This window comes from Arachis ipaensis, chromosome B9, assembly GCF_059453495.1.
Source record: "Arachis ipaensis isolate K30076 ecotype BB chromosome B9, ASM5945349v1, whole genome shotgun sequence".
Lineage (NCBI taxonomy): Eukaryota > Viridiplantae > Streptophyta > Magnoliopsida > Fabales > Fabaceae > Arachis > Arachis ipaensis.
The window spans coordinates 152,958,998-152,974,599 of record NC_142444.1 but is presented as its reverse complement, the minus strand read 5'-3'; the positions used below and the strand labels follow the sequence as shown (position 1 = coordinate 152,974,599).

General features: G+C 35.3%; 1 protein-coding gene across 1 annotated transcript; it reads right to left on the bottom strand.

Moving 5' to 3' along the window:
- Positions 1–571: 571 nt before the first annotated feature.
- Positions 572–3,424, bottom strand: LOC107618925 (UPF0235 protein At5g63440). Its single transcript, XM_016321111.3, has 8 exons — positions 3,215–3,424; positions 2,964–3,099; positions 2,739–2,853; positions 2,437–2,590; positions 2,225–2,321; positions 1,338–1,426; positions 1,012–1,080; positions 572–834 (listed from the first exon to the last, which is right to left on the bottom strand). The coding sequence occupies exons 2-8, from the start codon at positions 3,076–3,078 to the stop codon at positions 775–777; spliced, it is 699 nt and encodes a 232-aa protein (XP_016176597.1). The 5' UTR covers positions 3,079–3,099; positions 3,215–3,424; the 3' UTR covers positions 572–774.
- Between the last annotated feature and the right edge of the window lie 12,178 nt (positions 3,425–15,602).

Below are 15,602 nucleotides of genomic sequence, written 5' to 3'. Positions count from 1 at the left end.
TATTGTTTATTTGCTTACAGGGTCAATACCTAAAAATCTATCTCTAGTGTCATCTAATTCGAAAACAAAACATAATAAACTATTGTGTTTTATAGAATTACATACTAATTTTTCGGGAAGAAAAATCACCACTTATTTCAACAAAAAAGCCAACACAGATTTTTGGTCTGAAAAATATGGACACTTTTGTATTCTCTCTCTAACCACACGTGATATTTCATTGAAAGAAATTGGACGGTTCAAACAACTAGCATGGTTAGATATTTATCTAGATCATCTTCTAAACAAACCCAAATTAGCTAGATATTTGTGTACAAGAATTTATAAATTTCTTCTTAGTCCTTTCTTCTTATTCAACACCAACAGGATCAATGTCAAGTTTCCTAGCCATTTTCCCCTTCTTCTCGAGAATATCCCTCTTAATCCTTTTTTTTTTAAATTAAAAAAGGAGATTTATCTCTCTTAGATGTATGGCTCATTTAGTTTAACTTTGAAAGATTCCTTCAAATGCATAAGTAAACAACAACAAAGCAGAGCATAAAATTGGGATAATGTATGGGATGGAAAGCAATTTTCTTTGGAACTGAATGCATTGGGTTAGAAATTAACAAGACGTACTTGCGTACAAGCAATTGGCCACAATGACCTTGTATGTTGTATCTCTAAGTAAAAGACAAAAAGAAAATTACAACACCAGAGTCAGTTTTGCAGAATAAAAAGACTCAACCTGGCATCCCATATGCTACATTAAAAACAAAGATAGAAGAAAAAAGGTCAAGGTTGCACAGCCTCTAAAAGTTTCTCATAAACTTGTCTAGCAGTCAAATCCTCCACCTGAAACAATCATCAGATGTTCAGAACAAATTCAAAGTAGGGGACATCTTATGAGAGAATACATTTTGTTTGCAAATCATCACCATAAATACAATTTGAGAATTAGGATCATAAATCACTCAGAAAGGAATCAAAGGATGCTTGAATTGAAGGTGTATATGTAGTAATATAACTCACCACAAGTAGCTTTGACTTGTTATTCCATCCTCTCTGAAGAGTCATCTGACTCAATCTCAAACCCAAAACCTATGTCAAATATGTAACTGAGGTTTAGAGTAGAAACAAAATGATAAACATGTAAAGGGCAGCTAATAAATGCACAGCGCTCCCACCATTGTGGGTTTCGCAAGGGTCCCATGAGTATGATCGCAACAATTCTGAACAGAGAAATGCTGTTTTTGCAACTACATCCCATAACCCTCCCCCAGTCACAAGGGCAACATTTAACACAGCACCAAAGCCGGCCCCTTACAAAATGAGTAACAAATAGATAAGAAACATACTTTTCCCATAAATTCCAATAGTTCGTTGTTTGCTTCTCCACGGGCAGCAGGAGCAGCTACAGTGACTCGAACATCATCCGCATTTACTCCTAAACCGAAGAAAACAAGATATAAATAATTCTCCAGATCAATCATTCCTTTACTAATAAGTCTGTACAGCAGTTCCTCTTCAACTATAAGTTACCCTATGGCCAAATAGATGTATCATTGTATCAGGTATTCATACTCCAGATAATTCAAAGTTTCAACCCTGTTTTGATTAAAAAAAAAAAAAATTACTAGAAAATGTGGGTACAGGAAGACAACTTTTTACTATACCATTCACCATTTGCTCTGGTGCTTTCATCGCCCCCTCATTCATTTCTATATTTTCATTTCGGGTTTCTCTCCACCTTCTCAATCAAGACCTAATGTCAACAGTGGTTTTATGTAACAAACCTTCCCTTGAACCCCATGAGACAATGAGACCTTTAACTAATAACATAATTCTAAAGACATACTCAATCTTCGCTGAAATAATATTTGAGCTAATTTTGTTTTCTAAGTTGCAGGCCTCCAATAGCCATGAAATTTTACTGAAGAAAGAGAGATATGCAAGCACGTAGAATTTGCTATGCTTGTAAGAATGTTACAAGTTTGGCATATTAAATTTGCAGTATCATAAAATACCTAACCATAATAATGGGAATCGAAAAGAATCATTGGTCATTGAAAACTATATGACGGCATGGACAATCTTTTATTTGTATTATTAGTGGTCCACATTCCATATCATTAACAAACAGAACTCCATGGGGCCAGTTTTCGATTTGCACTCTGTTCTATATCACTTATGTGTTTATTGAAGAAAAATAGTATAAAAATATCAATTGTAAGAAAGAAGCTACTTGTGATTGCAGATCTTTGTGCTCGATCTTCCACTTCTATCGCAACCTGAACAAGTCCTCCTTCAAGCTGGGAGATACACGGTGGAACTGGTGCATCCTAAAGAAGAAAGAAACCATGACACAACCAAATCACATTGAGAAGATGTATTATCATCTACATACATATCACTCAGGAATGGGGTACAAAGGTTTTTATGGAGGAAATGAGAGACCTGTGGGTTGGTTTCAGCAGCTACAGTACTGAGTGCTCCATCAACAACATACACAAAAGATGAAAGTTCTAAATCTTGTTCTGCACGGTAACAAACAAAGAGACCACAACCAATACAATTCATGCGGAATTGTTTCTCGAGTTTGCCTTCGCCTCTGCGCCACGGCAATGTCAAAATGAGCGAATGAGTATGTGACCAAGAATCAAAGAATATCACTATCAATGAGTAAACCAACAATTCTGCATTTTCAGTGTTATGAAGTACTATTAAGGACGATTAGAGCAAGTAAGTAAGTAATTAACCGTTTCAAGATAACTTTTCCGGCTTCATGAATGTTGAATCTAGCAAGATGTTTGTTCTTGTCTAAAACGTAGGCTTTATCGGTCTTCCTTTTGGGCATTTTCTGTAACTGAGTATCTTAGAGAGGATCAAGACAAAGAGAGATCGATTACATATATATTGTAACTATAATTAACAATGATGAAAAGGTAATTAGGGTTTAGTAAATAGAGGAATGGGATATGAACCAGTTATGAGGACGTGGGAACCACAGTGCTTGCAGTAATAAACAAAGAGATCGGAGTGAGGACCCTCCGGCGCTGCATCTTCACTTGAGTATGTATGTGTTGTCCTCTTCGGCATTCTCCTTTCTTCTTCCTTTCACTGCAACTCAACCAATATAACATTCAATTCATTGCAAAGAATTTACCCTAACCCAATCAATCTAACACAAGCTAGTTGCTTATAAAGACGAGATGAAGAGAAACAGAGGCTGAACCACAGTAGCAGATTGACAGATTCTGAGTCCGCTGAATTCTGACGAACATGAAAGGTAATAATTGGGGTTTTGGGATAATATCAAGCGCCTCGCCTGAAAATTGAAGTCATCGTCTTCCTTTGGATTTCAAATCCCTGTTTATTTATTTTATTTATATAAGAAATAAGAATAAGAAAATGATATTAAGAGTAAGTTTATAATCCTAAAAGCAAGGGAATTCTTCTAACGGAATTTAATTTTGATGGAAAAACTGGACATAAAATTCAATGATCCCATAACATTTGGACAATGATTTAATAAAAAAATATATTTTTTAAAATTTTTTAATAATTATTAAATAAATTTTATTTAATTTTAATTATAACTTAATTTTTTATATATTAATTAATTATTAAATTTATTTTTTATTTTATAAATTATTATTTTATTATTATTTATTATATTTATTAATAATTAAAAATAAAATAACAACGAAATAAATCTTTAAGACTTCTATAAATATTTTAATAATATGAATAAAAAAGAAAAATTATTGAGAACCAATATTAATTGTGTACAATGTGTACAATGGATAAAAAAAATTATAATTAAAAATCAGATTATTAATTAATTATTTAATTTTAAATTTTAAATTTTGAAAAATTAGAATTAGTATTTAAACCCCTTCACACTACGTACAATTATTTCTAATCTTACCGTAACTTCCAATATACGTTCAAAACTCACCGTCATCTTCTTCGATCCTCACCTCGCGTCACTGAATTCCTCACCGGCCATACCGACGCCGCCGCATTCTCCCACCGACACCGTCCTCACCTTCGCCGGTCAGCCCGACGCTCAGCCTAACGTTGCTATCGCTTTTTCGCGCGCCTCTCTTCCGAACCGGCTTCGTTTTCTCCCATTCCTTCAAACCTCTTCTCACCGAAGATACCACCGTGCTCTTCTTCTTCGGATCCAAACATGGTTAGCTTCTTTCATATTTGAGCCCTATGCTTCACAACAGTGTCGCTTTCGTCATGCCTAGTCATTCAAAACTATGTTTCACCACAATAGTTATTTCTTCTATTTTAATGGTCAATTTAGGATGGTCATTTTAGTAGGTATGCGAATGGTTATTTTAATTTTTATATAGATGATTATTTTGATTGGATTGAGTTTAATTATATATAATTAAAATATGTTAGATGTTCAATTCATTAGGTATGCGGATGATTATATTTATCCTTGGATAGTTATTTTTACTAGGGTGAGTGGCGTGTGGCAAGTTAAGTAGGGACGGTGAAATGGGACGATTATTGATGAAGGTGGGGTGCTCGCCGGTTGAAAAAGAAGAGAGTATTGGAGTGAAATATTTTAGTAAATTAGGATTTCAGATGGTAAATAACTATCTAGATTTTTTAAAAATTTGAAATTTGAAATTTGATGTGAAATAACGGAATGAGAGTTTTTAAATTTATTATTTATTTCTATTGGACTAAATAACCAATCCATTATACACATTGTCGAGATTTTTCATTGGCTCCTAGCGAGATTCATAAAAAAATATAATATTCAAATACAACAGGAGAAACACACAAAAAGAAAACTCTAAACCAAAGCTAAATGAAAAAACCGAAGTATAGAACTACGTGAACTTCTCCTTATTCCTATACATATATGAACATTAAACAATGTCAGGAGGATTTTCAAAGGTGAACAGTGAAACCAACCAGTAACATAAGACATTATTATTTCTTAATCTAGTAGTTATGTGTTGAGTTAAGAAATTAACTAAATTAATTTGTGATGATAAACATTATTTTTGGACAAAATAAATAATTAGTGTTAATTAATTATAATTACATATTACTAATTATTCATAAATTGTTGTATGCCAAAATTTGAATTATAGCCCAAAATTGGAATGAATAGAATACAATAAGGTTGGTGGGCTGGTAAATCAAGCAAAGCCCAAAAGAAATCAAAGCTGAAGAAATCAAAACGGGCCAAGTACATCACTACCCGATCCAAGCCCGATTTTCTTTCAGCAAGCAAATTCCTCTCTTTTGCCTTACCAAAAGCAACGTTCACTTCTGAAGAGTTGGTCAGAAACTCAGAAAAGTAAGAAAGAGAGAAAGAGCTTCTTCCCTAAGCTAGTAACCAAAGAAGCAAGAGAGAGAAAGTTTAAGCTTGAAAGACAGAATGTCAAATCAACAAGTTCAAGCCAAATCAAGCTTAAGAAAAGATCAAAGGTAAACCATTTCCTCTTGCATGCATAAGATCTTCTTCTCTTCTTCCCAACTCTCTGCTCTATCCGAAATGGGATACAAAGAAAAGATGGTTTCTGTTCTTCTCTGCTGTGTATCCACGGTCTTAAACATGACTTGGGGACCAAGTTGGTTTTCAAGGGCTAAGATCAAGTTGACCATGGGAAGATTTCTATGGTTGCTGATTTATAGCTTTCGGTCAAGATGAGGAAGTCAGAAGCAAAGTTTCTACTCTGGGGATTAAGGAGAAAAAGTAAATCTGTGGGTTGGTGAAGCTCAAGACTCAAGGTGTTGACCTTAGAAGAAGAACCCAGCAACATGCAAGGAGATAAAAGAGGTTTGCTGTTCATTCAGAAACCAAGGAGAGAAAACCAGTGAATAGAGGTTTTGTTCTGAGAGAGCTCTTTGAAGAAGTTCAACTAACTGGACAGTGTAACCTAATCAAAGGTGCATTCCGCTAGTATGAAGAACTGAATCAGAGGCTTGCCAATCTGGTTTTTCGCATAGCACAAAGGCTGTTGATGAAGTCAATCTCCTTCATGTTTTACAGATTCTAATTTACTTTTCAATGTTTATCGTTCTGTAATTTCTTGTGAGAAAAGGCATTGTGAGAAAACTCAAGTAAAAAGCCATGAGTGGAAAAAGGCTGAGTGAAACACTTGAGAGAAAAGTCTAGAGTTATTTTCAGATTTCTTTAGGTATGTCTATGTCTTGTATCTTGTACCTGTGAGGTATCCCTTTCTTAGTTGGGTTAGCACTAAGAGGAAATAGTTAGGTAGTAGCATAGCCAATGTCAAGTTAGGATAGAACTTGAGTGTGAAAGGATTGTGTCAATCCTGTGAAATTGGTGTATGTAATACTATTAACTATAGTGAAATTCTTCCATTGTTGTGGAGGAGACTGGACGTAGGTTGCATAGCACAAGGCAACCGAACCAGGATACATGCTGGTGTTAGCTTTTCTCTTCTCTGCTGTGTTCTGTTTTCTGATATTCATGAGACAAAAATAAATTGTCTCATAAATTTTCGCTGCTGAGTTCAAACAGAATCAGAATTGAAAGTTTGTTTAAAAAGGGTCATAACAGCAACTTAAAAGGAAGGCATAGATTCAACCCCCCTTCTCTAAGCCTACCACAACCTTCAATTGGTATCAAGAGCTAAGGTCTCAAGAATCAAGCTTAACCGCTTGGAGCAAAGATCCAATGGCGAACAACTTGGGCACAACCACAGTTGCCTACACCCTCACTGAAGGCCAGTCAAACAACCGGCCACCTTTCTTCAACGGGAAGAACTACTCCTACTGGGAAGAAAGGATAAGGATCTTCATCCAATCCATTGACTACAACATATGGAAGATTGTTGTGAGCGGTCCCAAGATCCCAACAAAAACAAGTGCTGATGGAGTGGTGACTCTAAAGAAGAAGCTGAATGGAATGAAGATGATAAGAAGAAGATAGAGCTTAATGCTAAAGCAATCAACCTTCTTCACTGTGCTATCAGCTTTGAAGAGTACCGGAAGGTGTCTAGATGCAAGACAGCCAAAGAAATCTGGAAAAAACTCCAGGTTACACACGAAGGCACTAAACAAGTCAAAGAAACGAGGATTGATATGCTGCGAAAAGAGTACGAGATGTTTAGCATGAAGGATGGAGAAAGCATTGATGAAGCGTTTGAGAGATTCTCAATCATAATCAACAACCTTGATGCTATGGGTACAAACTATGCAGAACAAACCTTGGTGAGAAAACTGCTTAGAAGCCTCACAAAAGAATGGGAAAACACTGCCACTGTCCTAACCGAGAGTAACAACATAAGTCCCATAACCTATGATGAGCTGAGAGGAAAACTCCTTGCCTATGAAGCCACACACACAAACACAGACTCAAAGAAAAAGGGAATAGCCCTCAAGTCACAACTAGAACCGAAAGAGAGTGAGTCTAGTGATGGTATTTCATATGACGAGCTTTTGTTTTTTGCTAGGAGATTTAGAAGGATGATGAAGAACAAGGGCAAATACAAGGGTTCAAGTTCAAAGGAGCACAAGATCGACTTGAACAAAGTGACGTGCCATCACTGCAAGGAGGCTGGACATTTCAAGCTAAACTATCCAAAGCTCAAAAAGGAGGACAAAGGAAAGAAGGAAAGGAAGAGAGTACTCATGGTAGCTTGGGAGGATCTTGAGAACGACTCAAATGAAGAAGAAGAATCTGAAGGAGATGACAAAGACTGCTTCATGGCTGGAAACAACAATCTTGATGAGGTAAATTATTATGATTTGACCATTGAGGACTTACATGCTATTATTGATGATCTCACTTTAAACACCTCAAAACTGCTTGACAAGTACAATGAATGCAGATCTGAAAGAGATGTGTTAAGAGCTGAAAATGATTCTTTTAAAAAAAAAGTGAAGGAAACTGAATGTGCTTTGGACATCATTGAAGAAAAGAGATTTCTAAAATCTGAACTTGAAAAATTAAAAGGAAAGCACATTGTGGATCCTTCTCATGAGTTAATTGCTGAAAATAAAAGATTAAATAATATGATTAAAAGGCTGAATGGTGACTTAGCAAAATTTGCTCAAGGTTCTAGTAACTTGGACAAATTACTTGCAAGTCAAAGACCATTGTTTGAAAAATCTGGTTTAGGCTACATAGCCAAGGAAGATGCAATTTCCAACACTTCCTCTATAAAATTTGTAGCTTCTTCATCAAATACCAAATCCATACCAAACAAATCGGGTATTGGATATGTTTCAACTCTTGAAGAAAAATTTGATGAAGTATACACAAGTGAAACTGAGCCTTCACCAAAAACTGATCTGAGATCAAACCGGCCAGGTTTGGGTTACATTTCAAAAAATGAGGCTGTTTTCAAGAAACCACCATTTTACAACAAAACCTCATATTCGAAAGGTAAAAATGTTCAAAGAAATTCTGGTGAAAATGCTTTTGCAAAGAGGAACAACTTTAATAAAAATCAGTTTGTCAAAAGAAATGCATCTCCTCCAAAAACCAGAAAATTTCAACACTTCAGTCATTTCAAGCAATATAACTCACCTCAATTTCAGCAACACACATAAGAAAATCATTGTGTCAATTGCAAGAAATTTGGTCACTCATATGCACAATGTTTCATTGAAAAAAGAATTGTAGGAAACAAAGTTTACAATGTTGTTTGTGATTTCAATGCACTTGGGCAACCAAGATGGATTAACTTCAAAGGATCCAAATTAATTTGGATACCTAAGGCTACTTGAAACTCATCATGCAGATTTGCCTAGCATCCAAGAACAAAAAGGATATGTGGTACATGGATAGTGGATGTTCAAGGCACATGACTGGAAGGTCAACTTACTTCATCAAACTAAATAAGTATGATGGAGGTTTTGTGACCTTTGGAGATGATGGTAAAGGTAAAATCATTGCTGTTGGAAAAGTAGGTAATGAGAAATCTACTTTCATTGATGATGTACTTTTGGTATGTAGTTTGAAGCACAATCTTTTGAGTATAAGTCAGCTGTGTGATTTAGGATATTTAGTGACTTTCAAAAGATTTGAATGCTGTGTTGTTAATGAAAAGACAAATGAAGTGATGTTTGTTGCCAAGCGTTTCAATAATATGTATGGACTTACTCTTGATGAACTAAAGGATCAAAATGTAGCTTGTCTTCACTCTAAAGAATTTGAAAAGTGGTTATGGCACAAGAGATTGGGCCATGCAAGTATGTTTCAAATAAACAAACTTGTAAAGAAAAAATTAGTAAGAGGCCTTTCTTTGATAAAGTTTGACAAAGACATCACTTGTGATGCTTGCCAAATGGGAAAACAAACAAAAAGTTCTTTTAAACCAAAGGAAGACATCTCGACTAAAAGACCACTTGAGTTGCTACACATTGATTTATTTGGTCCAACAAGAACTCAAAGCCTAGGTGGTAAACATTATGGTTTAGTAATTGTGGATGACTATACTAGGTTTGGTTGGGTTTTATTTCTTGCACACAAAAATAAAGCCTTTTCGGCCTTTGAACCTTTTTGCAAGAAAATTCAAAATGAAAAGGATTTAAAAATCTCTTCTATAAGAAGCGATCATGGAACTGAATTTGAAAATAATTTGTTTGAATTCTTTTGTGAGGAATTTGAAATATCTCACAACTTCTCTTGTCCAAGAACACCACAACAAAATGGTGTTGTGGAAAGAAGAAATAGAAGCATACAAGAGATGACAAGAGCTATGCTTTGTGAGAGTAATGTTCCAAAATTCCTTTGGGCTGAAGCAGTTAACACGGCTTGCTACATTTTGAATAGAACAATCATAAGGAAATTTTTGAAGAAAATCCCTTATGAACTTTGGAAAGGCTACCCACCAAACTTAGATTACTTGCATATCTTTGGATGCAAATGTTTTATTTTAAATAACAAGGAAAATTTGGGTAAATTTGATCTAAAGGCTTATGAGTGTTTGTTTGTAGGATATTCTACAACTAGTAAAGCATATAGGGTTTATCATCAAGATGCTAGAATTATTGAGGAGTCCATACATGTTACATTTTGTGATACTAACTTGGTACAAAGCATTTTAGAAGATTGTGATGCAGGAAATCAAGCTCAAAAGGAAGTTGAACCTGTGCAAAATCAAGAGAATGGAAAATCTGTTCAAGCTGAACCAGAAACTGCTGTTGCTAAAAATTTAAGAGACAATTCCATTTTGTCTCACGAATCTGAAGGAAACCCTGAAGCCAGCAGCACCCAGAATTCCTTGGTAACTGAATCTGCCTCCAAGTCCACCAAACCTCGTGAATGGAGATTCTTGAAGAATTATCCTGAGGAATTTGTCATTGAGGACGTCTCTCATGGAGTGCAAACAAGGTCTTCCACTAGAAAGGCAAATGAAGGATCAAACATTGCCCTTCTTTCACAAATAGAGCCTCAAAACGTCAAGGAAGCACTTAGTGACCCCCTCTTGGGTTGAAGCTATGGAGGATGAGCTTCTTGAGTTTGAAAAGAACCAAGTATGGACTTTGGTTCCAAGGCCAAGTGGAAAGAAAGTGACCGGCACCAAGTGGATATTTCAGAACAAGTTGGGAGAAGATGGTAGCATTGCTAGAAACAAGGCAAGGCTAGTGGCACAAGGATATGACCAAGAAGAAGGAATAGACTTTGATGAATCATTTGTCCCTATTGCCCGAATGGAAGCCATAAGACTTCTCTTAGCTTATGCTGCATTTTGTGGTTTTAAATTATATCAAATGGATGTGAAATGTGCATTTTTGAATGGTGTGATAGATAGAGAAGTATATGTGGAGCAGTCTCCTGATTTTGAAAATAAAGAGCATTCTAATCATGTTTTCAAATTATCTAAAGCTCTCTATGGTTTAAGACAAGCTCCTAGAGCTTGGTATGAGAGACTTAGCTATTTTCTTTTGAAAAATGGTTTTCAAAGAGGCACTACTGACACAACTCTATTTATTAAAAATTCTAATGATTCTTTTATACTACTCCAAATATATGTTGATGACATTATTTTTGGATCAGCAAATGAATCCCTCTGTTCTGATTTTGGAAAACTCATGACAAGTGAATTTGACATGAGTATGATGGGTGAACTTAATTTTTTCCTTGGGTTGCAAATTAAACAAACTGAAAAAGGTATTTTCATTCATCAAGAGAAGTATGCCAAGGAATTAGTTAAGAAATTTAGTATGGAAAATGCCAAACCTATGGGAACTTCCATGCATCCTAGTTCAAAATTAGATAAGGGAGAAACTGAGAAAGATGTTTATGAGACTAGGTATAGATGAATGATTGGTTCCCTTATGTACTTAACTTCCTCTAGACCCGATATTGTGCAAAGTGTTGGATTGTGTTCTAGGTTCCAATCCAAACCAAAAGAGTCACATCTTTCTGCAGTTAAAAGGATCATTAGATATGTTCATGGCACATCCAATTTTGGTCTTTGGTATCCTAAGATTGATGATTTTTCTGTAGTTAGTTACTGTGATACAGATTTTGCTGGTGATAGAATTAATAGAAGGAGCACTTCAGGCCTATGTTGCTTCCTTGGAAAGTCATTGAATGTTTGGTCAAGTAAAAAGCAACCAACAGTGGCCTTATCCACTGTAGATGCTGAGTATATTGCTGCTTCTTCTTGTTGTTCTCAGCTTTTATGGTTAAAAACACAGCTTGTCGATTACAAATTAAATGCTGAAAATATTCCATTGATGTGTGATAATATGAGTGCCATTAATATTTTTAAAAATCCAGTTTTGCACTCTAGGACTAAGCATATTGAAGTGAAATTTCACTCAATAAGAGAACATGTCCAAAAGGGGGATATTAGCATTCAATTTGTTAAATCTGAGGAGCAATTAGCAGATATTTTTACAAAGCCATTAGCTGAGGACAGATTCTGCATGCTTAGGACTAGCCTAGGAATTTTAAGCTATGATTCATTGTTTGAAAATTACTGATGTGTTTGTTGAAGTCTTTGTCTCATATGTTCGGATGAGACAATTCTGGACAGAAGAAGAACCATCACTCTGAATTTTATCTTCTGGTCTCTTTTTGTTTTTTTGAAACCTTCAAGTAATATAAAACTCTCTTTTTGGTCCTAATGAATTTTTACCAAAAATTGGTCTTTGCACATCTGTGAGTTTTGTCATATAACTATGGTGTTGCTGATTGAAATATGATCTTTATTTCTCTTCCGAATTTTTCTTAGTATTTCAAAACACAATATTTAGCTTTAATATGCCTCTAATACATTTTCTTGCAGGTTCTATTTTGTTTTATTTTTCCCACCTTGATGACAAAAGGGGGAGAAAAATACATATATGAGGCTTGATAAGACATAAGACTTACTGAGATTATTGGATATTAGTTTTGATTAGTCTTGTGTTTGTTAATTGACTTGTGTTTATGAATTGAAATCTGTTTGACTTGTTTGTGAACTAAACTTGGATGACTTTAAGTCATTTGAACTTTATGTTGTGCTGGTGAATTGTTTGTTACATGCTACCATAGTTTGCAATATGTGCTTGTATGGATTCTTAGGCTTTTGTGCAACCATAGAATTCTAGATAAGCATGTATATACATTAGATTGTTGTATTGGCATTATTGTCTGTGTCCTCAGGTTAAGTGACATTCATATCTCTACTGGCCAGAAATCTGCCCTGCTGAATGTTGTCAATGATGTTGTTCAGAAGTTTGTCTCCCAATCAAATCACTTGATTGCTATGAGCAAAGAGCAAAGGAAGCTAGCAAGCAAGCGCGAAAATTTCCTCCATAAGTCAAGAGATAGAGTGGCTGTGCTCATGACTTTCATTGATAACCTTCAAAAAGATGAAGACCCTGCCACTGATGCTGATGAAGAAGTTGATTCAGAGGGAAATGGTTCTGATGCCTAAGAATTGTTTCATGAAGCTGCTGCTGTCTGCTCATTTTGTCTGATGAATTTTGTTTCTTTTGCTACTGATGAACTGTTTTATTCTCTTGGATGACTGTAATAACTTTAGATAACATTGCACCTTTGTTAATTCATTAGGACTGTGCACTAACTCTCTTCTGCAGGTTATAAGGTGCTGTTTTTGTTGATCTTGCATATTATCCGCCCTTGATAACAAAAGGGGGAGTAATAGCAATAGGATGCTAGATGGTAAATGTGTCCTATGATTTTTTTGGCATTGCTGCAAGCTACTAGTATTTCTTTTGGGATTTTTGTCTGATTGCTGCATTAAAACTTGAAATCACATGTTGAATCTTTTGGCTACTGATATTAGCTTGATGTTGGGCTGATAATGTGGTGTTGCCTGTGTGATATCCCTTAGGCAAAATAAATATGTGTAGCTCTCTATTGTGCTCTCTTTAAGTACAATGTAAAACAGGAACAAAGAGGAAAGCATAAATTCAGGGGGAGCTAATCTTGAAAAGGGAAGGGGGAGCAACATAAAAGCAATTGACAAAAATCAAAGGGAGTTTCTAAACCTAACTCAAATTCATTTCCTTTTGATTATTGCTTAAATCATGTTTGTCATCAAGGGAGAGATTGTTGAGTTAAGAAATTAAGTAAATTAATTTATGATGACAAACATTATTTTTGGGCAAAATAAATAATTAGTGTTGATTAATTATAATTACATATTACTAATTATTCATAAATTGTTGTAGGCCAAAATTTGAATTACAGCCCAAAATTGGAATGAATAGAATACAACAAGGTTGGTGGGCTGGTAAATCAAGCAAAGCCCAAAAGAAATCAAAGCTGAAGAAATCAAAATGGGCCAAGCACATCACTACCCGATCCAAGCCCGATTTTCTTTCAGCAAGCAAATCCCTCTCTTTTGCCTTACCAAAAGCAACGTTCACTTCTGAAGAGTTGGTCAGAAACACAGAAAAGTAAGAAAGAGAGAAAGAGCTTCTTCCCTAAGCTAGTAACCAAAGAAGCAAGAGAGAGAAAGTTTAAGCTTGAAAGTCAGAATGTCAAATCAACAAGTTCAAGCCAAATCAAGCTTAAGAAAAGATCAAAGGTAAACCATTTCCTCTTGCATGCATCAGATCTTCTTCTCTTCTTCCCAACTCTCTGCTCTATCCGAAATGGGATACAAAGAAAAGATGGTTTCTGTTCTTCTCTACTGTGTATCAACGGTCTTAAACATGACTTGGGGACCAAGTTGGTTTCCAAGGGCTAAGATTAAGTTGACCATGGGAAGATTTCTATGGTTGCTGATTTATGGCTTTCGGTCAAGATGAGGAAGTCAGAAGCAAAGTTTCTACTCTGGGGATTAAGGAGAAAAAGTGAATCTGTGGGTTGGTGAAGCTCAAGGCTCAAGGTGTTGACTTTGGAAGAAGAACCCAGCAACATGCAAGGAGTAAAAAGAGGTTTGCTGTTCATTCAGAAACCAAGGAGAGAAAACCAGTGAATAGAGGTTTTGTTCTGAGAGAGCTCTTTGAAGAAGTTCAACTAACTGGACAGTGTAACCTAATCAAAGGTGCATTCCACCAGTATGAATAACTGAATCAGAGGCTTGCCAATCTGGTTTTTCGCATAGCACAAAGGCTGTTGATGAAGTCAATCTCCTTCATGTTTTACATATTGTAATTTACTTTTCAGTGTTTATCTTTCTGTAATTTTTTGTGAGAAAAGGCATTGTGAGAAAACTCAAGTAAAAGCCATGAGTGAAAAAAGGTTGAGTAAAACACTTGAGAGAAAAGCCTAGAGTTATTTTCAGATTTCTTTAGGTATGTCTATGTCTTGTATCTTGTACCTGTGAGGTATCCCTTTCTTAGTTGGGTTAGCACTAAGAGGAAATAGTTAGGTAGTAGCATAGCCAATGTCAAGTTAGGATAGAACTTGAGTGTGAAAGGATTGTGTCAATCCTGTGAAATTGGTGTATGTAATACTATTAACTATAGTGAAATTCTTCCATTGTTGTGGAGGAGACTGGACGTAGGTTGCATAGCACAAGGCAACCGAACCAGGATACATGCTGGTGTTAGCTTTTCTCTTCTCTGCTGTGTTCTGTTTTCTGATATTCATGAGACAAAAATAAATTGTCTCATAAATTTTCGCTGCTGAGTTCAAACAGAATCAGAATTGAAAGTTTGTTTAAAAAGGGCCATAACAGCAACTTAAAAGGAAGGCATAGATTCAACCCCCCTTCTCTAAGCCTACCACAACCTTCATTATGTGAGAATAAAAGAAGGCAGAGAGAAAACAAAAGAAAGCAGACAAAGGATGGAAGAGAGAAAATGGTGGATAGTTAAGGAGCTTTTATAGGAAACTATTTTATAAGGAGCTTTTATAGGAAACTATTTTTTAGTATGCTCTCTTGTTATTTATAGAAGTTAGAAAACTATATAAATGAGTGAAATCAAAATGTATTAAATTTTTAATTAAAAATTAAAGGAATTCACATCCATAGCAATTATTCATTTTCTTTCTTTTTTTCTCTTTAACAATTATATAGCGAGTGTATTATTGTGAGTAATGTTCAATTTCATATTATTTTCTATCTATTAGAAGTCAAAATTCCGCTACAGACTCTACAATTGGTATCAAAAGTCAACGTTATATTATTCATTATTTGAGTGGTAAAATTCAATTATGAATATAATGGCTTCTACTAGTAGTAATGTCAACGTAG

What these genes read in the sequence shown, in the direction of transcription:
- LOC107618925 (XM_016321111.3), bottom strand. Translation starts at nt 3,078, where the DNA reads ATGCCGAAGAGGACAACACATACATACTCAAGTGAAGATGCAGCGCCG. An exon ending in GGAAAAGTTATCTTGAAACG is followed by an intron (nt 2,591 to 2,738) that starts GTTAATTACTTA and finishes GCCGTGGCGCAG; the next exon opens with AGGCGAAGGCAAACTCGAGA. An exon ending in CTGCTGAAACCAACCCACAG is followed by an intron (nt 2,322 to 2,436) that starts GTCTCTCATTTC and finishes TTTCTTCTTTAG; the next exon opens with GATGCACCAGTTCCACCGTG.